This window comes from Tursiops truncatus, chromosome 6 (assembly GCF_011762595.2).
Source record: "Tursiops truncatus isolate mTurTru1 chromosome 6, mTurTru1.mat.Y, whole genome shotgun sequence".
NCBI classification, from domain to species: domain Eukaryota; kingdom Metazoa; phylum Chordata; class Mammalia; order Artiodactyla; family Delphinidae; genus Tursiops; species Tursiops truncatus.
The window spans coordinates 45807266-45835047 of NC_047039.1; the positions used below are offsets into that span (position 1 = coordinate 45807266).

Below are 27782 nucleotides of genomic sequence, written 5' to 3' on the forward strand. Positions count from 1 at the left end.
ACTGAACCCAGCCTAAAATAAATAAACCCAGCCTAAAATAAATAAACAAATAATTATATGAAATACTTACTTTAGTAGAAAGACAATATAGTTTAAATAAAGTTTAATAAAATGCTATATTTTAATATGAAAATATATTTTAATATTCTATGCTTAATATTGAAAATATTTTAACATAAATTTATAAAAATATCAAACATTTAAAATATTTAATTTAAATATGATATGAATTAAGTTAAATATAAAATTAATTTTAATATGTAAAATATAAAAGGCTGTGAGTTTTTTTTAATATTCCTACTTTTCAGATATTCAATACTTTCTCCCTCACTTTAACGCTGTATCCTTGAAAGACTCCATGAAGTCCCAGAGAATCTACAGGGGCGCTCAGCTCCCGCGTCCTCAGCCCCGGTGGTGGCCGCGCGCCGACTCACCCCTCAGAGCGTCCCCAACACCGTCCTGTCGTCCCATCGCCGCCGCCGCCGCGTTCTCCTTTCTCTGGGCCTTCGCTGTCTCGCGCCAGAAACCAGCCCGAATCTAAAAAATCGGCTCCCCTTTCTCTGCGGCTGGGAATCGCTCTGATTTCCCACCTCAGACCGCTCAGAAAAAGGCTTCTTTCCCAAAAATTGCCTCGCTCAAGTTTCTGTGAGAAAATAAAGCGCAAAACTCAGGGGAAGCCTGAAAATGCACGGTTCTTGTTCCCAGCCACACAAAAATGTCTCTGGCGAGGCCGCGACAAGGCTTCCTCTTCAACGCTCAGCACCGAGAAAACCAAGGTGTTTCGCGTATGCTGATTATTAAAGCAGCCTCAGGGACTACTTTTCGCCCTGTCTCTCGAGCTGCAGGAGACAGCTGCAGACGGCAAACTCAACAGTCGGCGTTTCCCAAACAAACCCTGCGCCCTCTACCGGCCACCTAGGGAAGAACGCTGTCCACAGTTCCAGGGAAGGAAGCTTCCCACTCATTAATTGTTCGGCGGTGCCCACGCCTCTCCTGGCGGCCGTCTAGTGAATCACCCTTTCTTAATGGCCCAGATCTATTTGCTAGTGGCAGGAGTGCTGCTCTGCTCTATCCCTGCTTACTCTCTTGGCTGGAACTTGCCTAGAAGCCATAGCCAGGAAAACAAGGACGTCTTCCAACATTTGGAACAGTTGCAAAGAATCCCCTCTCAGTGGTGCCTAAAGGACAGAACCGACTTCAAATTTCCTTGGAAAAGAGAGAATATCACCCCAATCCAGGTGACTCAAGGCACCTGTCACCACCATCTGATGCTCCAGCAGATCTTCAACCTCTTCACCACAGAGGACAGCCGTGCTGCCTGGAACAACACCCTCCTCGATAAACTTCTCTCTAGCCTTCATCTGAGGCTGCACCGACTGGAGCAGATGAAAAAAGACAATCTGGATTGTCGAGATTTGGGACGTGCTGCCCGGGAGTATTTCCATGGAATCCATGTCTATCTGAAGGCAAAGGAATACAGCCCCTGTGCCTGGGAGGTTGTCAGAGTGGAAATTAAAAGGTGCCTTTCCCTTATGTAAGAATCCTCAAAGAAATGTCAACAAATACAGAATATTTTTTATACTCGTGACACTTCTCATTCAATTACATTAGTGTTCAAGTCCAAAGCAATCTCGACTTGTGTTTCCTCACAGGCTGAAAAAATGTCTGAAAAGAAAATCATGATTTTAAAAAAGGTTTTGACAGAACACAATCTCTTTTCTTGTATAAATAATTTTATAACGTAATTTAAAAGATCACTTTAAGTTTTGGGAGAGGTATTTGCTATTTTCAACACATGAAGTATAGAAAGGTTTTTTGGATAGTGTGGTGTTAAAGATATTTGTCAGTTAACTTAATGCTGACTGCTGTAACGGGTAAAGAGAATGCTGTCAGGAATTTGATCATAATAGAATCTTATCTTTCCCTGGTATAAGAACACAAGGCAGGCATTCCTGATCAGATGGATGTTCTAAGTTGCTCTCCAAAGAGTGAGTCGGGGACATGGGTACCCCCTGTTTTGTGGATTTTTCCATCATCAACAGGTGACTGCAAATTTTTCTGCAGTATTTGAGTCTATTCCACTCAGTGGTAAAGGGAAAAAGTCTGCTGCATCACATGGGACGTTTTCAAGGGCCAGGACTATACAGGGCAAGAGCCCTTCTGCTCACATTACATGGCCTGGATTTATCCTTGTGGAAATCTCACTGCAAAGAAGTTGGGAAATTATTGGATGATTAATAGACGAGGAGACAAGTTCAGTGCATAAGACCACTTTTCATCTTTACACTATTTGTCCTAATGAAGTTCTGGGTGGGGTGGAGGGGAACAACTAATGTTCTTGCTTGCACACACTTCATTAAAAAACAATCTGACCCACAGAGAAAGAGAGATATCATTTATATGTGGAATCTAAAAAAAAGGATACAAATGAACTTATTTACAATACAGAAACGGTCCAGTTCTGGTGAAAGCCTGCTTCAGGTCTCACACTGCAGAGTTCTCCTTGTATCATCATACAGCAGGAGAGGGAGGCATTTATCTCTGACCTCGTTGATAAGGGCACTAATTCCATCGTGAGGCCTCCATCTTCACACCCTAATCAAGTCCCAAAGGGCCCGCCACCTGATACCATCACTTTGGGGGTTAGGACTTCCAAATATGAATTTTGTGGGGACGGAAACATTCAGACCAGAAAGTGCATTGAAGGCTACATGTCTTGGCATCCAGAAGAGAGAATATATTCATGTAAATAAAGAAGAATGAGCCATTTACCAGGCCAAAAGAGCAGACCGAGGACTCAGAATCCAAACTCTTGACTTCAAACCTGCAGTAATGCTTTAATTATTATGTGTCAAAATTTGGAAATCAAACTGAAATGGACCCCATCGTCCCTTGAAAGGGGATGAAGACACAGGAGGAAAAGGATCATTCATCAGTCTTTGTGAGGAGTCTCCAAAGAATCTCAGGATATAGGTAGTCATTGCCACATCCGTAAAGACCCACCGAAGAGTAACGTGGTTAATTGTCTGGTTGCTGTGACCTGTGTGAATCAGGGAGACTTTGAGTTCAGATACATGGCTCTGTATGTGACATCAAGCTGGTTATTTTCTGTCATGACCTAGTAGAGGACAAATTAGCGACGAGGCCATCCTCCTGAGTTTAATAGAGTGCCGGGCAACGGCTGAAAATTGTGCTGCTCTTACAACTTGAATCCCCAGAGCCACAGGCACCTTAAAGGAAAGAGAATCCTAGTGGTTTTAGCAACAAACTCAGTAGGCATGACTGATACCAGTAGGAGTAGAGTGGGAATACCAGCCACTGTCTATTATAATCCCAGCAAATACGACCGTGATAAAGGAAAATAGCTTGGTCCTTCGTAACTGCCTTCCAGTGGGAGGAGACCATCTGAGAAACTGCTTTCGTTAAAAGTACCTGTTCGGGCTTCCCTGGTGGCGCAGTGGTTGAGAGTACGCCTGCCGATGCAGGGGACACGGGTTCGTGCCCCGGTCTGGGAAGATCCCTCATGCCGCAGAGCGGCTGGGCCCGTGAGCCATGGCCGCTGAGCCTGCGCGTCCGGAGCCTGTGCTCCGCAATGTGAGAGGCCAAAACAGTGAGAGGCCCACGTACCGCAAAAAAAAAAAAAAAAAAAAAAAAAAAAAAAATTACCTGTTGCGTGATTACACTGGGCCTGGTGCCGAGGATACCACAGAGAATACGACAGAGTCCAGTTGCTACAGAGCTGATTTGCCACAGATAGTCACATACCTATTATTTATTGAAAGATCGGTATTAGAGGGGGCTGAGGCCACAGAACATCCACTGCAAAATAAAAGAATTCATGATCAGAGTTGAAAGTGAATTCTTTCCATGATACCAATCAACATTTATCCAGTTCTCAATTAATTACAAAGATGGTTTTCTTTTGTTTGAAAAGAATAGGCTTGGATTGGAACCTCTGACAGTCCTTTGGGGAATCTGAAATTCAATGCAAAAATACAGAGAAAGATTCAAATCGATGATGATTCCTAAATCATCTGGGAGCAGATCGCTCCCACGGGTGCAAACAGTAGTTGTTAGGGGTGCGAACAAATCTTAGCTACTACAATGGTGGGTGGCACTCCAAAGCTCAACCCTATCCAACCCTATCCTTTGTATTCATTTTTCTCTTTGGGTTTTCTTGTGTATGAGACGAGAGGCATTGACATTGAGTGCATGGAAGATACACAATATGCAGGATCAGTGCTACAAGCCTATGGTGGCTTGATGTTTCATTACAGGACTTTCTCTCCATCATATGATTGAACTCAAAGTCATAATGTGAGAGGTGCCCTCTGCTTACTTATGAGCTGTCCTTGTCTGTCTTGTGGATTTTGCTTATGTTTGAGCCTCAGTGTGATGTGGGCATCGGGAATTAAGCACAAATAGGTTGTAGTTTATTATTTAATTCTAAAAAAGTTATCTAGGAGATCAATAATTATGTCTAGTCCTAAAGAGAAAAAGTTGTTGACAATATCTAGAGGAATATCTAGCAGCTAGTGAAGTTAGAAATCATTTTATGGTATGAATCAAAACTAAGAATTACTTAAAAATAAATGTTAAGAAAATCATTTAAATTTTCAATGGTTTTAGCAGTTTTGATAGATTTTTAAATATATCTATACATTGGTATTCTTATGAAGTATTTGTATAAATTTTTATTGAATATGTAATTTGATACATTCCTATTTATTAAGTAAATGTATTACATTAAAAGTCATTCTGCACACTTAACCAAAATGTTAAATTAATTGCAGTAGCTTTTACAGCTAATTTTTAGCCTAAATATTTTTGTCATACTCACCACTGCTTTGAATAAAAAGAAAAAACTTTTCACTTTCTTTTTCTATTTATAAAGTAGAGATATGCATGGAGTACATACTAATGTACACAGTATATCTGTGTATCAAAATTTCATAGGGGAGCCATATGGAAAAAAAATATCTAGAAAGGTTCTGTGGGCAGGAGAAGGGGAGGCAAGGATGAAAAACAGTGTTTGAGAAACGCTGCCCTAACCTGTCTGGAGAGTGCAAAATGAAAAGCAAAAACAGAAGTAGAAAGTAAGAGGGAACATTCAGAAAATGGAAACCAATTCGCTCCCATTTAAGACCCAGGCCTGAAGGAAGGTCTTCAGAGAACCTAGAGAGCAGGGTTCACAGAGTCCCCACCTCAGCCAGGCCGGCAGCATCTGCAGGGTCCCCGATGTCCCCAACCTTGTCCTTACTCCTGGCCCTGGTGCTGCTCAGCTGCAACTCCAACTGCTCTCTGGGCTGCGACCTGCCTCAGACCCACAGCCTGGCTAAAACGAGGGCCCTGATGCTCCTGCGACAGATGAGGAGAATCTCCCCCTTCTCCTGCCTGAAGGACAGAAATGACTTTGGATTCCCCCAGGAGGCGTTTGGAGGCAACCAGTTCCAGAAGGCTCAAGCCATCGCTGTCGTCCATGAGATGATCCAGCAGACCTTCCAGCTCTTCAGCACAGAGGGCTCGGCTGCCGCTTGGGATGAGACCCTCCTGGACAAGTTCTGCACTGCACTTTATCAGCAGCTCACTGACCTGCAAGCCTGTCTGATGCAGGAGGCGGGGCTGGAAGGGACTCCCCTGCTCAAGGAGGACTCCATCCTGGCTGTGAGGAAATACTTCCACAGAATCACTGTCTATCTGCAAGAGAAGAAGTACAGCCCTTGTGCCTGGGAGATTGTCAGAGCAGAAGTCATGAGATCCTTCTCTTCATCAAGGAACTTGTAAGAAAGACTCAGGAGGAAGGAATGACACACACCTCGTTCAACCTGAGAAATGATTCTCACTAACAAGACCACACTTCCACCTGTGCTGCCATGTCAAAGACTCTCATTTCTGCTCTCATCATGCCCTGAATTGAGTTAATTTGTCCAGTGTTTTCAGGAATATTAAGCAACATGATGTTCTACTCTACAGGCACTCGTCCCTCATAGATGCCCATGCTGATCTATCTACTTACTTATCTACTTAAATATTTATTTATCTATTTTAATATTTATTTCACTATTTATAAAGATTTAAATTATTTTTATTTACATAATAATATGTGCATGTATACATTGTGGTTACGAGAAAAAATATATACTTTGTATTAACTCAGTTTATGAGTTTTCTTTGTGCATTAAATTCTTACTAGAGAAAACTTCCTGTTTTGTTTTTTTTCTTTAAAAAAGAAACACCAAGGGCCTTCCCTGGTGGCGCAGTGGTTGAGAGTCCGCCTGCAGATGCAGGGGACACAGGTTCGTGCCCCGGTCCGGGAAGTTCCCACATGCCGCGGAGCGGCTGGGCCCGTGAGCCATGGCCGCTGAGCCTGCGCGTCCGGAGCCTGTGCTCCGCAATGGGAGAGGCGAAAACAGTGAGAGGCCCGCGTACCACTAAAAAAAAAAAAAGAGAAAGAAACACCAAGCCTGAATGTGCAACCTGATTAAAGAATGTATGTTACAATTCCTTGACCCATCATTACGATTTTCACGTTAGAAATAAAAATAGACTTCTAGCCAGGTCGTGGGTTGCCCTCAGGACCTAGAGGTGAACATAACTAATCCAATTCTGCTTTGGGTAACTTTGATTTTTTTTTTTTAAAGGAAAGTAACCTAAAAACAATAATCAGTTAATACAGGGACTTCCTTGGTGGTACAGTGTTTAAGACTCTGGTCTCCCAATACAGGCGGCCCGGATTCCATCCCTGGTCAGGGAACTAGATCCTGCATGCCACAAGTAAGAGCCCACATGCCGCAAACAACTAAAAGATCCTGAATGCTGCAACCAAATCCCGAATGCCACGATGAAGATCCTGCACGCAGCAATGAAGATGCCGTGTGCCACAACTAACACCTGGCACAGCCAAATAAATAAATAAATAAATTTTTAAAATCCGTTAACTCACAATTAAATTTAATTATTTTTAAAATAGTACTAATTTGTAGTAGAAATTAATATCGGTTAAATTTAGTGCTACAGTGAGAAGGTGGGAAAATGGAATTTCCCCAGCAGAAGGTGGATCATGTCATGCGAGGATATAGAAATTAAAGCAGTAGATATTACCTATAGTTAACTAGTAGACATTTTAGTGCAAATGTCCACTGGATACTGGACATGGCAATTTATAAGCAATTCCATGAAGTGTAAAGCAGAAGAAGTGATCAAACAGGAGGAGAGTATCACATGAGAAAAGGACTGAAAATTGAATCCTATGACCTTAACGTTAAAAGTGAGGGAACGCTACAAAGGAAAGCAAGGGGAATGGCCATATGTTAACAGGACAAGAGAGAAAAGTGAGAACACCATGTCTGAAAGACTGGAACTGCTTAGAAGATTCAATGCATTCGTGAAAACGTAGATGGAAAGTTCTCCTACATTGGGAAAGAGATGGCATTGGCCACTTAGTGACAGCTTGTTTGGTAGAATTAATCAGCAGAAACCATAGTGGAGAAGGTGGAAGGATGAATAATAGAAGGGAATGACAATATATACAGAAAATAGGTTTGAGATAGTTGCCGTCTGAATTGGAGGAGAGACATAGGGTGGAACCTAGAATGGATGTGGATTATTTTTTTCTCTGCATTGTTTTCCTTTTTTGAACTATTTTTTGCTTCTGAAGAGATTTCATGGATTTGATGTACTGAAAACTCGTATCAATGTTCAAGATTTGATTTACTTTAAATCCTGACATTTAATCACTTACAGTGATAATGTATCATTATTTTGATGAATATGATGTTGAATGTCAGTAAGCTGCTCTGCGCTTGAAACCATCCACTACAAGGGAAACAGATAGAACTGACCTTAGTGAGAGCTGATTTGCTGAAATTAATCAGCAGAACCCATACTGGAGCAAGTGGAAGGGTAACAAGAGAAGAACTCCCATTGTCATTATTTCACCTGGGGAGTCACTTTACTTCTTTCACTCTCATCATAGTCAGATTTGCATTTGTTTTCCTTTTACCTCAGTACATCAAATGCGAGGACAGCTTTCCAAGAAAGTTGAATGGAGAAGCAAATCAATGATGTATTGCACATTATGGAAAATCATGGTATGGGCCCTTTATGTTTCCATTTTTGCTTCCCTCTTAAGATACTCAACTCAAGATGAAAAAGGAAGTAAATCAGTAGTAGCAAGACAACCCCTGCCCAGAAAAATACTAAATGAAAAAGAACGTATAACATTACAAAGACTCTGACACCAGGAAAGCAGAGAAGGCTAATTTTATCTAGCATCCTATGCCCTACATTTTCACCACCCTACGTCTTCACTGTGAGATGGAGAATGATGAACCAAGAGGCTCAGTAGAAATGTACTGAATCATCTAATGATGCTTAATAATTACTTCAATATAAGGCTCTGACGCGAGGTCAGTAGAAGCTTCTGATGGGAGGTCTAATGGAAAATCTAAGAATACTCTTTGTTAATAATTATTTGGAGTAATTATTATGAACTCTGTACTAATGATAAAATGGTGAACAAGATATAGACCTGTCACCTATGGTGGTTACTTGTCAAACAGGTCTAATAAATCTATTTTCAAGAAGACCAATCCCAAAGGATAAGCCAGCTTCGCTGATATGGAAAATAAAGAGGGCAGAAACAGAGCCCAGGACTTGAAGTAAACATAGTCAACCTCTAAGCAAGAGAATTGTAAATCCTCACCCTAAAGGCCAATTTACCTCAGTTCCTTTTACCCCATACATCATGTTCAACTTTCAACAGAAACTTACCATACTAAAAGGTGAAAAACACAGTTTGAAGAGATAGAGCAAGTATCACAACTAGACTCATATACAGTAGAGATTTAGAAATGATCAGACCAGGAGTCAAAATGATAGTGATTAAAGTGCAAAGGGCTCTAATGTAGTCATCTATTTATTCTTCTACTTTATCTCAGTCATACTATGTATGGTATTTAAAATAGTTTTGTTCATATAATATCATGTTCACCTTTATAGTGTTTTCAATATAATAAAATATGCTTACCTCTATATTGTTTCAAATTATTTTCTTGTTTAATTTATGAAACTCTCCCCCAGATGACATCTTGGGTTTTTTTATTCTTACAAAAAGATGTAGCTTTAATTTGCAAGGCATACTGAAACATGGATGATAAATTCTACTCATCATTCTCATCATTCATTTATTTCAGTGGTTTATATTTTATTTGATTTTTTAAAATTTTGTTTATTTTTCGCCGTGCTGGGTCTTTGTTGTTGTGCGCAGGCTTTCTCTAGTTGTTGCTAGCAGGGGCTACTCTTCGTTGTGATGCGCGGGCTTCTCATTGCGATGGCTTCTCTTGTGGAGCACGGGCTCTAGGCGTGCGGGTTTCAGTAGTTGCGGCACGTGGGCTCAGTATTTGTGGTGCACAGGCTCAGTAGTTGTGGCTCGCAGGCTCAGTAGTTGTGGCTCACGGGCTGTAGAGCACAGGCTCAGTAGTTGTGACCCACAAGCTTAGTGGCTCCGCGGCATGTGGGATCTTCCCGGACCAGGGATCGAACCCGTTTCCCCTGCAATGGCAGGCGGATTCTTAACCACTGCACCAGCAGGGAAGTTCCAGGTTATATTTTAAAACTTCATATTTCTATATTGGATATATGATAGTTCTGAGAATACAGAGGTGAAAAAAGAGAATGCCAAACCTATTCTTCTGGAGAGTTCAGTTTGGAAGAGATAAAAGATATAAAAACAGTAATCATGCTAAATTATTTCAATTAAGTTTCCTATTACAATGAGAGATAGGGAAAAGGGGATTCTCTCACCAGAATCTGGAATGAGGCATCTCAAGAAGGGGAGAAAGCACATGGACTCCATAAAGTGGCCAAGAAACATCTAAAGACAGACTTCCCATTGGAAGCAGCATATGTGGATGTCGTTCCTTAGGAGTAGAGTGTAGAACGAGATGACGACCGAAAGCTCATGAGGACCTTCAACTTTTAGGAGTGAGAAAGAGAAGGAGAGTCTGAAGAGGGCACAAAGCTGGAGTAGCCAGTGCACTTAGGAGTCAAGCAGGGAAAAATGATCTTCAGAAAGCACCAAAGAAGCAAACAAAGAGCTTGAGAATTACAGAGGATGGAAGTTAAATAATTATTTATATGTGATATGGGTTTCTGCATTGAGTCTAGATTCTGCCAGGACACACGTGTGATGCTGGGGAATCACTTAACTTCCCTGAGCCTCAGTTTCCTCAAATATAAAGTACGGAAAATATTCCTAGAGTTGTATTGAATATTAGACCAACCAGAACATTTAAGAGCACTTAGCAGAGTATCATCCACAGAGTGAGGGCTAAACAGGTAGTGTGTTGTTTCCTATATTTTTCATATAGGTCTAAATGGGAATAATGAATTCTCCTCCCCCTCTCTCTGTCACTGACTGCAGAACAATGACAGCCTAAAAAACAGAACTGGGAGAAAGTGCGTCATCAATTGTATGTAATTTTACATACAATAATATACATATATGGTACATATATATGAATACATAGTATAAAATATACCATATATCTATCTGCTGATTCTGATGAATGGCACAATTCCCCTTCCCCTCTGTTTTCCTGGATCTCATTCTTTCACTAAAATATCACAATCATTCAGTTCCACCCAGTGTAGAAATCCATAGTGTACTTTCCCCATTCACTCTGCATTCAGCTCTACTGCCCATTCATACCGCTGTTTCCTTCTCCATTAGGGTTTCTGGCTGTCAATTTCCCCTAAAGACTAGAAAGCCACCAATGGAAAGCAGAAGCTGAGTGAAAGTTCTAGGTTTGTCAGAAACTCTCATATGACTCCACGCTCTCCGCCTGCCAAGCACTGCAGGTCCAGACTGTCCAGACTCCCAGAGAAACACAGTAAATAGATGGCACCCTGCCCAACACTGAACAGTGGTGGAGAATCCAGGAGCTCACCTGTGCCTCTATTTGCACACTTCCACGTGCTGACTGCACTAGGAGGAACTCACCTGGTTCAGGACTCTTATTTGCTCAAAAAGCCCAAAGCGCAGGAAACATGGAGTTGAAAGGCAGCAGCAGCTTGAGAACTTGGAAGGAGAACAGGAGATGTTTAAAGCGTTCACTGGAACAGCGGCAGGTCCTCAGGACATGGAAGAACACAGATGAGCTGCACCGAGGCATGTGTTCTCCAGAACATTCCTTTTCAGAGAAGAAAAGAATGAGGTGCATGCGATAGCACAGAGTTCTCCCATAAGGATGTGGCCACTAGCAGTGTCCCCAGCACTGATACCACAGCAGCCTGCGGAGTCTTGGAAGGGACGAGGGTTACCTCAGTGCCAGCTGCAAACTTGTTTTGTCCTTAGGACCCAGCAAGTAATCACAGAGCAGGGAAGGATATTCCTGGGGACAATGCAATCCAAGGAATTTCTTACATTCCATCATGATGTCTTTGCCCCTTTGAAAGACAAACAAAATAAAACATGCTTGAATAGAAGGGACACAGGCAGGGATTTTAATATATTTAGCAACAACTGGGGTAGAGCCTTTCCAGCAGGGCAGGTATCAGTAACATGCACACTGGAAGGTCACAATTTCTAAAAGCAACAAAGAGCTAAGTGGAAATTCATTTATTTAATTTAGGCACTTTGGAAAGAGGACACTGATGGATCAATCATCTTTCTATTCTTTCCAGTTGGTGCATACAGCACTGAGTAGGTAGTTTTAAAGTCAGAAGGACATTTAAAGTACATTTAGAGGTTTGGAAACCTTCCTAAGGATTAGGGTCCTAAAACAAGCAGAAACCATTCCTATATTACTGCTAAAAATATCATTTTATTAACAAATGATTTTTTAAATAATATTTTTATTTCAATTCTTCAGTATTATGATGTTTTAATGGGCTGAGGCTAGAAATTTAAATAAAGACAACTATACAAGGCCATGAGGGTGACTCTGGAGTTCAAGCCAGACTCTCCCTGCTAAGGAGCCCATTAAAAACCTTCACTGCTTCTGTCTAAGAAGCGCGTATGCTCTTCCGTCTTGGTCATACATAAGGCCTCTTCGGTACCCACATCTTAACCAACAGTTGCAACAATAAAGAGTAGAGATTCTTATTTGGACTCTACCAGTAAACAAATGGATGTCCAGCCTGGACTGTAGGTGAGAAATGGAGGTGTCTTCATTGAGATTGAGAACAGCAGGCTGACCTGAGGAGGTCTCCTGGGAAATCAGTGAGGTCCTTGTTGACTGGAAACAAACGACAACATAAGAGCTGGGAGTTCAGTTTTTTGGGAGGACTTACTGAGGACTATAGCCTGGAGGACAGCCTCTCAGTCAGCTCTGACGAACGGCTCCAAGGACAGAATGGGGATGTCAGTATATATGTGATTGTGGTGAAGAGGATACGTGCAATCAAGGACACATCTTGGGAGAAGGTTGCTGCTAGTCATGAGGAGCATTTGTCACTATTAATGATTTTAGTGCTTTTCTAAGTATGAGAAGTTGCAAAAAATTGAATTCATAGAATTTCTCAGGAAATTATCTAACTACCTGCAGGCCTATTCTGTCAGTTTTCCCAGAGCAGAGAGTGCCCCATTCCTGATCTCTACCCTGAACTCCTGTCAGGGCGTGTTGGGGTAAGGGACTGCTGTGGCTAATGACTTTATTCTTGTAGAACCAGATGGTGAGTGACTTTTTAGTTGTCATCCTGAAGGAGAAACGTCAGAGCTCACATGGCTAGAAATTGTTAGGTGCTTTTTTTTTTTCTCTTAAACTGACAAGAAAATGCAAGCGTTAAAAATACATAGATTCCAGGGGTCAGCTCTTCTAGGGTTAATAAAGTTATTTTACCATATTTCATTGAAGAAATCACTCACGAAATCTTACACTTGGCATTGCGTAGCTTGAGTGATCTCAGTTCCCTCACCGGGGATTGAATCACGGCCACGGCAGTGAGAGTGCCGGATCGTAACCACTAGGCCACTAGGAAACTTACTTTTTTTTTTTTTTTCAGTAGGCAGAAAAATCTATTCCCTTCTAACTACTTAATAGTGATTTTGTCTATTTTGATTAGAGCTTAAAGTCAGTTCAGTTGACGCAGACCACACCTCATGTAGCCCTACAAAACCATAGACAGTAACCCTTTGGCATCTTAAGTGGAATAAGGGTCCTTTGTCATCTCAGTATCCTCTGTCTGCTTATTTTGTTGGTTCCTAAATATCATGTTCATGTGCAGTCTTCACTTTCTTTAATGGGTGCTTTCAGACAAATCATTGTAAGCACCCTAAGGTTTGCCCTTGAACCTTTGGTACATTTGGAACAGTTCATTCGTCCAGATTTATATTTCTCTCCAGTTGTATAAGTGAGTTGGATCCAATAGGGTTATTGAGAGTGTTGAGTTAATTTCTTTTTCTATTTTCTGGCTGTGCCATGGGACATGCGAGATCTTAGTTCCCCGACCAGGGATCGAACCTGTGCCCCCAGAAGTGGAAGCTCGGTGTCTTAACTACTGGACTGCCAGGGAAGTCCCTAAATTTTAAAGAACTTAGAAAGTGGCTAGTCCATTAGTAGCAAGCAATAAAATTCAGTTCTTACTTTTTAATATCACGATTCCTATTAACCAGATAAGATCAGGATCTTTTGGAATCATCTAATTCCCTTCCTTTAATTCTAGTTTTCTTAAAGTACCCTTCTCATTGCCTGAATGCATTTATCACCTAGACGGATGCTCAGCAAGACGGATCTTGCTGATCCTCCCAGACAGGGTTAGTGTTCTAGCAACTGGGGTTCTGGTTGCCAGTCACTTGTGAGCTGGTGGGTGTGACTTCTTCCTTCTCTCCTCAAAACTGATCATTCATGGATTAAATGAAAGAAAAATGAGGGAGCTGGTCTTGCGAAGCTGCAGGCCGTCAACTGACCCAGGACTTGGTCTTTTCTGAGCTTCTGGCAGAAGCAACCATGTTCCTGTCTTTCTGTTTTTCACATTGGCCTCATCCTTCTCCTCTGACGTAGCCTCCTCTCCAACTGTGCTGCACTCAAGTTAGCTATATTAGAATCCGGCATGTGTCGGGGGAAATCACTTCCCTTCTTTCACATTCATGACATTCAGACTCACATTTGTTTTCTTTATGCCCACAAGACAGCTGTCGACTTTTACTTTCTAGGACAGTTGCAGTGATAAACAAAAAATCTAAAGTTTGAAAATGATAGAGACTGGAGCCCCTTTGCCTTTCTTTACCTCCCTTTATTGTTCTTACCTCATCATGAATTAGAACTAATGCAGGAGCAGCGAGGCAAATCTTGTCCAATAAGTCACTAAGTGAATATAAGTGACAAAAACTTTAAATGAAAAATTACACACAAGTAAAGGAAAGAAGGCGATTTCTCTCTGACCTAATCCTGGGCCTCGCTGCCCTGCATTCTCAGAGGGAGACAGAGACAGAGGAAGGGAGAAGCCCACTGGCATCAACTGACTGAATGAACAACTGAACCTCACTGGTTTCTGTGACACAAGCTTTATCGAGAGACAACACCATCGCTGAATTCTCTGCCCCCAGCTCAGAAACTTTGAGCATAACAAGTGTTGACTAGTTTTAGTAAAAGAGTTGAATAATAAAATTTGTATTTGGCAAAATAAAAATTATGTGTCTACTCAGGGTAAAATGATTAGAATTGGGTAACTCCTCCACCACCTTAGAGAAAACACACTTTTGCTCTCAGCATCTGAGGGCTGCTGACACTTCTGATACCTGAGGACATGGGTCAGGAGGGGAGGAGGTCACCACTGAGGACTAGGGTCCTTCACACAAACACTCCGGGGGCAAGCGTGAGGGTCCTGGAAGATGAATTATTTTCCCAACAAATAAACAAGCCCCTCCACAGATAGGAGATTGTAAAGTCCTCGGGATGTGGTGAGCCTGCCCTCAGGGTGGGAGTCCAGGTTAGGAAGGGGACTCTGCCACTCTAGAGGAGAGGGTGTAACTAGATGTGATCTCTCCCTTGTGACTGAGGTGCTGCTGGGGAAATACAATTGTCTTGGAATTAGGATCTCCACACCCATATTCTCCTGAAAAGAACCAGGATTCCCAGTAGGGGTACTGGCCCAGCCATTGGAGGACTATAGGTCTCCAGTAAGAAAATGGTGGAAAGAAAGGACAATATCTATAATAGTCCTCACCTCGTGGTCCCCTGAAGCATGACCACATGGATGTGAGGAACATGTTCTAGAAGGAAAGGAAACATGGGAGAAGCTCATGGACTCATAATAATCAGCCTCTTCTCTAAATCAAACACTAAATAAAACCCATCTTTTGTTTCAAAGAGCTTTGCCAGAGTGATCTGGTAAATCCCTAAGCAAATACAGAAAGCATACGGCTGAGAGAGCCTGCCTTCCTAGGTAAACTAAGAGGTAAAAATGGAACCTAAGATCAGGGCTAAAAATTTCTTCCTGGAACAGAGAAGACCAACATTTATGCATGAAAGAGATATAGAATGTGCATATTTACAAACCTACATCACTTCTGATTTTAAGACGAAAACCTTTCTCATTTCATTAATAAATATCCATTTGGATGGGCACATCTGAAATTACTGGGAAAATTAAACTTCTTGCAAAATTAATAGTTTAGAATGATGACATCTTCATAGACCATACTGAGAAGATATAAGTGAAAATCAAAAAAAGGAAGTAAAAGTGTATAGAAATGTTTAGAAAATGAAAATTACTGTGTTCCCTATTTAATGGCCTTGCTTAGAAAGAATGTCATCACAGAACTTACCGCCAAGGTTCCCCTGGACGCCCGTCTCAGCCAGGCCAGCAGCAGCCTCATTTGCCCCATGGCCTTCGTGCTCTCTCTACTGACCGCCCTGGTGGTGTTCAGCTATGGCCCTGGTGAATCTCTGGGCTGCGACCTGTCTCACAACCACGTGCGGATTAGCAGGAAGAACTTCATGCTTCTGGGCCAGATGCGGAGAATCTCCCCTCGCTTCTGTCTGAAGGACAGAAAAGACTTCGGTTTCCCCCAGGACATGGTGGATGGCAGCCAGCTCCCGAAGGCCCAGGCCACCTCTGTCCTCCACGAGATGCTCCAGCAGGTCTTCCGCCTCTTCCACACAGAGCGCTCCTCTGCCGCCTGGGACACCTCCCTCCTGGACAAACTCCGCACTGGACTCCATCAGCAGCTGGAGGACCTGGACGCCTGCTTGGTGCAGGCGATGGGAGATGAAGAAACTGCCCTGGGAGTGACGGGCCCTACACTGGCCGTGAAGAGGTACTTCCAGGGAATCCACCTCTACCTGAAAGAGAAGAAATACAGTGACTGTGCCTGGGAAATTGTCAGAGTGGAAATCGTGAGATCCTTGTCTTCATCAACCAACTTGCAAGAAAGGATAAGAATTATGCATGGAGACCTGGGGTCACCTTGAAATGATTCTCATTGACTAAGATGCCCTATCATCCTTGCACACATGTCTTTAGTCATTTCAGAAGGCTCTTATTTCAACTTTAATCACAGAATTTATTGTATTAATTCAGCTACTACTTTGTCAGTAGTGATAAGCAAGTATATGTTAAATTTATTCAGCTTCAGGGGCATCAGTCCCTAAGCAATGACTACCCTGTTATTTATTTATTCTATTTGTTTATTTATTTATTTATGTATCTTATTTTTATATTTTCATATCAATATATTTATACTTACATTGTATTAAAATTTAGAAAATATTCACCTTTCCATTTCATTAAATTTGCATTTTGTTTTATTTATTAAATTCTTATGAGGGAAAACTTGAGTTTTTTAAGTTCTGAAACCTACATTCTTATCTTTTTCTCTGTAAATTTATTTCAGACTAGTATTGGTCCATTTTGTCCTTTGGAACAGTCCTACCACTTTCATTTCAGGAAATGCTTGTCAAAAGGTGGAATTCCATGGAATTGAGGGAAGTCCTGGAAATTATGGAGAATGGTTAGTCCTGATGTCATAGGTGTAACTGATTTATACCACCAGGAAAGAGTGGTCGGTGCAAATACCTGTGGGAAGGAGTCATCTCCTCGAGGGAAGCTGGTGACATATGGTGTTGACTGGCCAATCCTGGCACCTTCCTCTCACCTTCTCCCCGGTCCTGCTTTACTGAACCATTCATCCCTTACACATAACTTCAGTCCCTCCACCTCACTGACCAGCTACACAGCTGCTCTGGTTCTGTGCAGGTTTCCAGCTTCAAGGTTTCTGTTAGAGTGAAAGCCACAGGAAGAGCGCACAAGTGAAAGGAGAGTTCTAGGATTTTCAAAACCTCTATGAGAAGGAGCCAGGCTTCATGGCACTGGATCCCAGCTCTGCTATTAATAGCAGTGTGACCTTGACAAATAACACAATCACTAAGCTCCCTAGTTTCCTCATCTTTAATATGGGGACAATAGTAGTAGTTTTTCATAGGATTATTCTCAGGATTCAATGAGTAAATATACACAAGAGGCATAAAAGTGTGTCTGTCAGAAATAATCAGGACTGTTAGAGTCACAGAGTGGCTACTATCGGGAGGAGAAGGAGAGCTGCTCTGAGGTAGCAACTGGAAAGCAACATAAGAAACATGCTAGGTCCTGGGCAAAATCTATTACGTTTAACTTGGGTGCTAGTTTCACAGTGTATTCAGTGTGTGAAATTTCCCTGTGCTGCATGTTGAATATACTTGCAATTTCTGTGTATTATACTTCTTTTTTTTCAAAACAATTTAATTTATTTATTTATTTACATTTTAGTTTTGGCTGCATTGGGTCTTTGTTGCGGCATTTGGGGGCTACTCTTCCTTGCCGTGCGCAGGCTTCTCTTTGCGGTGGCTTCTTTTGTCACGAAGCATGGACTCTAGGCACGCGGGCTTCAGTAGTTGTGGCACACAGGCTTAGTTGCTCCGCGGGCATGTGGGATCTTCCCGGACCACGGCTTGAACTCGTGTCCCCTGCATTGGCAGGCGGATTCTTAACCACTCTGCCACCAGGGAAGTACTTGTGTATTCTACTTCTGAAAGATTTTCTGGGAATTAGTAAAAATTCTTTGAGAAAGAAGGATCAGTAGAAAATACTTGGATCTACTTTAAAAATGAATAATATGGAAATAACAGAGACCTCAAATAATGCAAAAAGTCACAAACATTTTTCATTGATAACGTTTGTTGCTTCTTTAGTATGAGAAAGGCACAAAATAGCTTGTGAACTCTTTCATTTTGGGGGCTTTCAGCAGCAACGCAGAAGCAGGAAGAAGAAAGCAGGAGCTATGAAAGGTAAGGTTCTGCTCTCCAATCCTGGGCTCTCCCGGGTTTGATCTTAGTTCTCTTCTCCATACAGTCCCAGGTCTATAATTGCTGGCAATGTCACCTCCTAGAGCCTGTACTCTCAGAAAATAATGGCCCCCCAGAGGAGAGACTCAGAGCTAGAAAGCAAAGAAGTCAGGACCTGGGACACTTCTAACCCAGGCTCTGTTCGTCCATGTGAAAGCTGGGCCATGGCGCTTACTCATCAAGTGACAGTGTGAGACGTGGTGGAACAATGACTGTTTTGGGGGCAAAATTTTGGATAATGACTCAGACAACTTAACCTCCCTAAGTTTCATAGTCTGTGTCTGGGAGAGTCCCAGGATTGTTGTGATGATTGCCTGGGGCAATGTGTGTGAAAGAGCTTTGAAATGACACCGCTCTACACACATGGACCTTACTATTAGTGTCATTGAACCTCTGACCTCGAATAATTCTAGTTCCTGGGCATTAATCTTGAAAGAATCTCTTCCCAGTAGAACAGTCTGCTCAGTATGTTCCACTCTCTCTTTGCTTCCACTCTCGCTAGACACACCCAGGCTCCTATTTTTGGTTTGCAGAGCTCACCTGAAAGGCACTCATGTGACACCAGCCCCACCCTCTCTTCAGAAAGGTGATTCATATCTTCTGTCATCTCAGGCATCCCTCTTGCTAGCTGGCCCTGTGGAATTCCAGGGTCCTAGTCCAGCAAGAAGTTGACACGAGGGAGTCCCACTGGGAACAGATTATGGAAGGAAGCCTTGGGGTAAGGCATCTTCTGAAAACAAAATGGTCTCTCTCAAAAACAGCAAAGTTCATTCTTCACAAGTAAATCGTTTCTTCTAAAAGAGAATGTTTTCTTTTGTCTCTGCTGCATTTGGGGGAAGGATGCAGTAGCCCAGGAACTGGGTCTAGGGAAAAGAAGAGGTTCTCCAGTTCTGACTGAGAGCTGACTTTGAGTGTTTGAGGCAGAGGAAGGTTAGGGAGAGAGTCTGACAGTGGCCTTGCACACCCTCTACCATCTCAGCCACCTTCATTTGTGTCATGATGAATACAGCCCTTCACAAAGCAAATACAAAAGCATAGGAATTTGACAAATGCTGAGGGGCTTTACAAATTGAGAAAATCCATTAAAGAACGAGTCTCAGGAACTGGACTTCCCAGTCCTTCCCCTTCTCCATCATGATACTGATCTGTAAACAGCCATGGGTTGGAATGTTTCGGGTTACACAGGCACATAGATTCCCAATGTCCCAATCAGCCCTAGGAAAAGAGACAAGAAACTTCACATATTCCCCAAAACAGCACTGGAATTTGGCATTCCTGAGGTCTCAAGTTCAGAAGGAAATGGAACAAACCAGAGGACCCCAAATATTTTGATGGAGAATAACTTTCATCTAACTCCAAGGCCTTCTTGCGTCCTGATGAAGGCTGGGCAAAGCAGCTCAGCTCCCCAGTTCTCAATTTAGCCTTAATGAAAGTGTACAGCTGAGGACTTTTCTCCTTTCCTTTCTCATGGGACAGGCTCTGCAGCAGCAGGGATGCAGAACTCCTGGCCATAGTTTGTGGTTGAGCAAGCAGGGACAAGAGGAGGCCAAAGGGGAGGCAGAGCAGTATAGGGTCGTAGCAAACCTGGGAGTGGAACTGCATAGTCTTATCAGGCTTAGGAAAGAGATCTCCATCTACATCAGGTACCGTAGCACTCAGCTCACTCTCCAGCTACACTTCTTATTCTCACCCAGTAACCTGCACACTGTTAGGGACATCATTGGTCCTCAGAGTTGTTAATAAAAGCGATAAGTGTAATAAGCTGAACATAGTTGTGTCAGTAAAAGTGTTTGAAAATGACAGTCTTGCTGCATCTTCTCTTGTGGGTTACTCTTGTCTTCTCAGGTGACCAGTAAATTTGTTAGCTCGGCATCCCCTTATCTTCCTTCGGCTTCATGCATGATTTAGGGCAATTGTTTTCTTTTTCCTACAGTACAGTTTTCTCAGCTTTAGAATAGGGATAATGAGACTACTATATTCCATTCAACATACCATCGCATGTTATATGCTCTATATCATGAGAATATAACAAGTCATAAACTTATCTTAAGTGAGCAGATTATTTTAAGCACCAGGGACATATTAAACATAGCAATGATAGTTGTTATTGTGACAGGTATGCACAAAGGAGTAAAAGCCATTATTTCATGTCCACTCAAAAGATACATATTTTTTTAAGATTTTTTTTTGATGTGGACCATTTTTAAAGTCTTTCTTGAATTTGTTACAATATTGCTTCTGTTTTTTTTTTTCATGTTTTGATATTTTGGCCCTGAGGCATGTGGGATTTTAGCTCCCCAATGAGAGATCGAACTCACGCCCCCTGCATTGGAAGGAGAAGTCTTAACCACTGGACCGCCAGGGAAGTCCCCAAAAGATATTGATATAATGCCATATTTGTGCCTTACTGAGCTCATAATTTTGTTATGCAAAAATTCTACCTCTGTGAATTAAAATAGGATCATCTTTTTAAGTATTGTGCAAAGCATACAAACACATTTTTTAAATTCTACTAGCAAATGCAATATTCTCACAGATGTACCAAACACTAGATTGCAAATACCCATGGATCTCTAGTGGGCATCAAAACAAAATGCAGTCAGTGCATTGGCACAGAAGATATTTATCAATATTAAGTAGAAAGTAATATATTAAATTTAAATTTACATCATGCTGAAATTAAAAGCGTTTTGATGCAGATTACAAATTTTTATGCAATTTATCCATATAAAATGACATTTTGAAGTAGTGAATAAAACTCTCCAAGGAAAAACCCTGATTATATATATAAAGCTGAATGCTTTATCTATGAAGCCTTAAGGGTCTTAGAAGACCCTTGCTTAAAACAAATGAGAGGAAAAAAATATCTTGAAAATTGAGATTAATTTCTTAAGATACTTACTAGGTCATAAGATATTGCCAATAAGCTACAATTTACTGAGGTTAGAGATCAACGTGAAGCAGCCTTGGCTGACATGTCCGAAGCATCAGATACTTGTTATTATACCCGCCATTTTAAAGTCTGACGCTCATCTGCTCTCCCTGTCACCACCGTCCTCTGCTTTTCTGCCCTCCTTCTCTCCTTCCTTTGTTGACTCCACACTCTCATCTTAGGGAATTGGTGTTCCTCAAAGATCTATGCTAGTCCCACACTTCATCCTCTCTGCGCATATAGTCTCAACCTCCCAAATAGTTCCAAACGTCCTCTCTATGACTGTTGACTTCCATATGCATGTCTTTACCCAGGGTCACATCTCCAAACAAATGTCATTAGCTCCAAACCCTCATATTTACCTGCTACCCTAGATAATCTCCACACATGGCCAAACTTGACCAGCATGTAATTACCTGGCAAACTCCTGCAGACCCCTGGGATGCCAGCTTACCAACTGCTCTTGCAGATGCTTTCCCTGATCCATGCAAGCCCACATACTCTCAAGAACCTGTACTTTTCCTGTCACAGCATTAGCATTCCTTTCATTGAACACCTAGTTACCCATATCCCCACCAGACTGCAAGCTCTGTGACAGCGGGCAATGTGTCTACTATTTTCATTGCACCTGGCACCCACCACAGTGCCTACAATACAAGGGATAGTCACACTTCTTTTTGAAGTTTAAATTCCATGATTCTATAATAGTATTCCACAGTTTACTGATCATGCAACTGCTGAAACTGAATCAGCAACCATTAGACATGCTTTCTCCAGAAAAAACAAGTAAAAGAGAATAGCTCCAGCTGCTATAACCTGTCATAATGCCTTGTGCTTCTCCTTCATAACCTAGAAAGGGTTTCAAGCTAATTTTTTACTCTTTAAGGCCTGTCTTCTCTGACAGAGTGCTCCATTAAGAAAGTAATATCTTTGTTTTATCTACCAATATATTAAAAAACACAAGTAAAATCCTGAAAGCAGAGATACTTCAAAATATTTTAAGAACCAATGAAATGAATAAAACTATTTATGTTCCTGTTGGATTTAAGGCAGATTAAAGGTTTAAGGACACTCTGATTTTCTTTAAGAGTATGAGTTAAACCTAACACTTAAAATACACCTTTTGCACCCCCAAAGCAAAGGAAAACAAGATACAAAGCTGACCATATCATAATGTGAAGAATAAATTTGGTAAATATAACAATCATCATAGAGAAATAAATTCTAATTATTACAAATTAAAAATAAATTTTCTCCCCATTCAAAAGTATTGTTCCACTTACTGTTGAAAAACAATGTGCTGAGAAGACTCGATGCATTTACAACTGAATCAGAAGAAAAGTCATTGAACTGAGTGAATATGGACGCACTAGAGGCCACCTCTAAGCAGAGAAGACTCCATTGTAGAAGATTGGGTCCAGGTCTCCTTTTCCCACTCCTGGATTCTCTGAGGTTGAACATACAGGGAAAGCACACTCTGATTTTCACGCCTTAACTTCCACTCTCATATTGTCCTGGGCACAGCAGCTGTGGACTTTCTTTTCAGATCGAGCCTGGTCCTTTGGAAGTTCTTCAAAGTCAGGCTGGAGTCCTCATTGCCCAGCAGGGTCTTTTCCTCTCCATCTCCTGCACCAAACTAGTCTCCAGATCTGCCCACTGTTGATCAAGCCCACTGAGGAATTTCAGCTCTTTGTGCTGAAGACGATGGAGAAGTGCTGTATCGTCTCATGGAGAATGAGGCGGCCTGAGCGTTTGGGAACTGGCTGTCAGCCAGCTGGTGCTGATGGAACCTGAAAACCTCCTTGTCCTTCAGGCAGGAAAACAAAGAAGATTCTCCCTGTTAGGGGCAGGACTGTGAGGGTCTCCTGCTTTGGCAGCCTGTGGTTCTGGGCCAGGTGACAGCTAAGGGTGCAGACAGGGCTGGAGAACATCATCCTGGGTGTCCTCAGTGAGGAGGGTGGCAGGCCCCGGTGAGCCTGGTGATGCAGGTGTCTGGCTGTGGGAGCCTGTATCCATCTGCTCTGAGTACCTGCCTGCAAATGAGATTCTTAAATAGGCCATTTATGGGCAACATAGAATGTCACAACTTCAATTCTTTTATTACACTGGAAATTAAACACACTCCTGGAACATGAAAGAGTATCAATCCAATAGGATGTATTCATCTAAATGAGACCCAAGGTTGAAGAAAAATATGAACTGAAAAAGAATGTATAACATTACAAAGACTCTGACACCAGGAAAGCAAAGAAGGCTAACTTTATCTAGCATCCTAGGCCCTAAATTTTCACCACCCTACATCTTCATTGTGAGATGGAGAATGATGAACCAAGAGGCTCAGTAGAAATCTACTGAGTCATCTAATGATGGTTACTAATTACTTCAATATAAGGTTCTGATGTGAGGTCAACAGAAGCTTCTAATGGGAGGTCTGATGGAAAATCCAATACTCTGTTAATAATTATTTGGAGTAACTGTTATGAACTCTGTGCTAATGATACAATGGTGAACAAGATGCAGACCTGTCTCCTATAGTGGTTATTTGCCAAACAGGTCTAATAAATCTATGTTCAAGAAAACCAATCCTGGGCTGCCCTGCTGATGCAGTGGTTAAGAATCTGCCTGCCAATGCAGGGCACACGGTTCAAGCCCTGGTCCAGGAAGATGCCACATGCTGCGGAGCAACTAAGCCCGTATGCCACAACTACTGAGCCTGTGCTCTAGAGCCTGCATGCCACAATTACTGAAGCCTGTGCACCTAGAGCCTGTTCTCCGCAACAAGAGAAGCCACCGCAATGAGAAGCCCGCGCACCGCAAAGAAGAGTAGCCCCCGCTCGCCGCAACTAAAGAAAGCCCATGCACAGCAACGAAGACCCAAGGCAACCAAACATAAAGAAATAAATAAATTAATTAAAAAAAAAAAAGAAGACCAATCCTGAAGGATAAGCCAGCTTGGCCGATATGGAAAATAAAGACGGTAGAAACAGAGTCCAGGACTAGAAGTAAACACAGCCAACCTCTTAGCAAGATAAATGTAAATACTCATCTAATGGTCAATTTACCTCAGTTCCTTTTATCCTGTACATCACGTTCAACTTTTAAAGAAACTTACCATACTAAAAGGTGAAAAACACAGTTTGAAGTGATAGGGCAAATATCAGAAACAGTCTCAGATACAGTAGAAATTTAGGAATTATCAGACCAGGAGTTCAAAATAACAGTGATTAAAGTGCGAAAGGCTCTAATGTATTCACCTATTTTATTCTTCTACTTTATCTCAGTCAAACTATGTATGGTACTTAAAATAGTTTTGCTTGTATAATATCACGTTCAACTTTATAATGTATTCAAATATAATAAAATATGCTTACCTTTATCTTTTTTCAAATTATTTTCTTGTTTAATTTATGAAAATCTTCCCCAGATGACAGCCTGCATTGGTTTATTCTTACAAAAAGAAATAGCTTAAATTCTCAAAGCATAGTGAAAAATGGATGATGAATTTTTTTTTTTTTTTTTTTGCTGTGTTGGGTCTTCATTGGTATGCACAGGCTTTCTCTAGTTACGGCGAGCGGGGGCTACCCTTCGTTGTGGTGCGCAGGCTTCTCATTGCAGTGGCTTCTCTTGTTGCGGAGCACAGGCTCTCGGCACGCAGGCTTCAGCAGTTGCAGCGAGTGGGCTCCGCAGTTCCGGTGCGCGGGTTCTAGGGTGCACAGGCTTCAGTAGTTGTGGCTCGCAGGCTCAGTATTTGTGCCTTGTGGGCTCTAGAACTCAGGTTCAGTAGCTGTGGCACACGGGCTTAGTTGCTCCATGGCATGTGGGATCTTCCTGGACCAGGGATCAAACCCGTGTCCCCTGTATTGGCAGGCAGATTCTTAACCACTGCGCCACCAGGGAAGTCCTGTATGATGAATTCTACTCATCATTCACTTGTTTCAGTAGGTTATATTTTACAACTTCATATTTCTATATCAGATATATAATAGTTCCACGAATAAAGAGGTGAAAAAAGCAAATGCCAAAGAGTTCTGTTTGGAAAAGAAAGAGATATAAAAACAGTAATCATGCTAAAATTATTTCAATTAAGTTTCCTGTTACAATGAGAGATAAAGGAAACGGGATTCTCTCACTAGCATCTGGAATGAGGCTTTTCAAGAAGGCAGATGTATTCTATAAAGTGCTCTACAAACATCTAAAGACAGATTTCCCATTGGTGGATGCATATGCAGATCTGGAATCTACAACAACGTACATCATGGAGATATTAATTTGTGTTTGTTGCATATTTGAAAATCAAGATATGGTAAGGATGTCATTACTTATGAGTAGGATGTAGAATGAGAAGAGGACCTAAAGCTTATGAGGACCTTCAACTTTTAAGACTGAGAAAGAGGAGGAGAGGCTGCCAAGGACACAGAGATGGAGTAGCGAGTGCAGTTAGGAGTCAGCGAGGGAACAACGATCTTCAGGAAACACTGAAGAAGGAAACCAAGGGTTTGAGAATTAAACAGGATGAAATTTAAATAATTATTTATATGTGAGATAGGATTCTGCATTGAATGTAGATTCTGCCAGGACATGTGTGTGATCCTGGAGAATCACGTAACTTCCCTGAGCCTCAGTTTCCTCAAATATAAAGTAAATGAAAATATTCCTAGAGTTGTTGTGGTATTAGACAAACTGGAACATTAAAGAGCCTTTAGCAGAATATCATCCACTGAGTGAAAGCTAACAGGTAGTGCCTATCTTCTTATTTTTTCATACAGATCTAAATGGGAATAATGAATTCTCCTCTCCCTCTCTCTGTCACTGACTGCAGAACACTGACAGCCTAAAAAACAGAACTGGGAAAAACTGTTTCATCAATTGTATGTAATTTTATGCATAATAATATAATAATACATATCTATGCTACATACGTATGAATATATAGTATAAGGTATACGATATATATAAAATTCTATTTATCTATCTGCTGATTCTGATACATGGCATAACTCTCCTTCATCTCTGCTTTCCTGGATCCCATTTTTTCATTTTTCAAATACCATAATCATTTACTTTCTCCCAGTGTAGAAATCCAGTGTACTCTCCCCATTCACTCTGCATTCAGCTCTACTGCCCATTCATACAGCTGTTTCCTTCTCCATTAGGGTTTCTGGCTGTCAATTTCCCCTGAAGACTACAAAGCCACCAATGGAAAGCAGAAGCTGAGTGAAAGTTCTAGGTTTGTCAGAAACTCTCATATGACTCCACGCTCTCCGCCTGCCAAGCACTGCAGGTCCAGACTGTCCAGACTCCCAGAGAAACACAGTAAATAGATGGCACCCTGCCCAACACTGAACAGTGGTGGAGAATCCAGGAGCTCACCTGTGCCTCTATTTGCACACTTCCACGTGCTGACTGCACTAGGAGGAACTCACCTGGTTCAGGACTCTTATTTGCTCAAAAAGCCCAAAGCGCAGGAAACATCGAGTTGAAAGGCAGCAGCAGCTTGAGAACTTGGAAGGAGAACAGAGATGTTTAAAGCGTTCACTGGAACAGCGGCAGGTCCTCAGGACATGGAAGAACACAGATGAGATGCACCGAGGCAACTGTTCTCCAGAACATTCCTTTTCAGAGAAGAAAAGAATGAGGTGCATGCGATAGCACAGAGTTCTCCCATAAGGATGTGGCCACTAGCAGTGTCCCCAGCACTGATACCACAGCAGCCTGCGGAGTCTTGGAAGGGACGAGGGTTACCTCAGTGCCAGCTGCAAACTTGCTTTGTCCTTAGGACCCAGCAAGTAATCACAGAGCAGGGAAGGACATTCCTGGGGACAATGCAATCCAAGGAATTTCTTACATTCCATCATGATGTCTTTGCCCCTTTGAAAGACAAACAAAACAAAATATGCTTGAATAGAAGGGACACAGGCAGGGATTTTAATATATTTAGCAACAACTGGGGTAGAGCCTTTCCAGCAGGGAAGGTATCAGTAACATGCACACTGGAAGGTCACAATTTCTAAAAGCAACAAAGAGCTAAGTGGAAATTCATTTATTTAATTTAGGCACTTTGGAAAGAGGACACTGATGGATCATCTTTCTGTTCTTTCCAGTTGGTGCATACAGCACTGAGTAGGTACTTCTAAAGTCAGAAGGACATTTAGAGGTTTGGGAAACTTCCTAAGGATTAGGGTCCTAAAACAAGCAGAAACCATTCCTATATTACTGCTAAAAATATCATTTTATTAACAAATGATTTTTAAAATATTTTTATTTCAATTCTTCAGTATTATGATGTTTTAATGGGCTGAGGCTAGAAATTTAAATAAAGACAACTATACAAGGCCATGAGGGTGACTCTGGAGTTCAAGCCAGACTCTCCCTGCTAAGGAGCCCATTAAAAACCTTCACTGCTTCTGTCTAAGAAGCGCATATGCGCTTCTGTCTTGGTCATACCCATATCTTAACCAATAGTTGGAACAATAGAGTAGAGATCCTTCCCTGGACTCTATCAGTAGACAAACGGATGTCCAGCCTGG

The 27782-nt window shown here is 41.8% G+C and overlaps 3 protein-coding genes and 1 long non-coding RNA gene across 4 annotated transcripts; 3 read left to right on the top strand and 1 right to left on the bottom strand.

Annotated features, from left to right (window-relative positions):
- Positions 1 to 1025: 1025 nt before the first annotated feature.
- Positions 1026 to 1628, top strand: LOC117312612 (interferon alpha-13-like). The gene has a single exon (XM_033858048.1). The coding sequence runs from the start codon at positions 1026 to 1028 to the stop codon at positions 1536 to 1538; it is 513 nt and encodes a 170-aa protein (XP_033713939.1). The 3' UTR covers positions 1539 to 1628.
- A 606-nt stretch (positions 1629 to 2234) lies between these two features.
- Positions 2235 to 26848, bottom strand: LOC117312614 (uncharacterized). The gene is made up of 4 exons (XR_012332487.1): positions 26679 to 26848; positions 24627 to 25283; positions 3667 to 3765; positions 2235 to 3040 (listed from the first exon to the last, which is right to left on the bottom strand). It is a non-coding gene; the product is annotated as an uncharacterized lncRNA (long non-coding RNA).
- Positions 5073 to 5976, top strand: LOC109549914 (interferon alpha-1). The gene has a single exon (XM_033858044.1). It carries the CDS (start codon positions 5239 to 5241, stop codon positions 5782 to 5784), a length of 546 nt encoding a protein of 181 aa, XP_033713935.1. The 5' UTR covers positions 5073 to 5238; the 3' UTR covers positions 5785 to 5976.
- LOC109549916 (interferon omega-1-like) lies at positions 15828 to 16592 on the top strand. Its single transcript, XM_033858038.1, has one exon. It carries the CDS (start codon positions 15828 to 15830, stop codon positions 16413 to 16415), a length of 588 nt encoding a protein of 195 aa, XP_033713929.1. The 3' UTR covers positions 16416 to 16592.
- Positions 26849 to 27782: the final 934 nt, after the last annotated feature.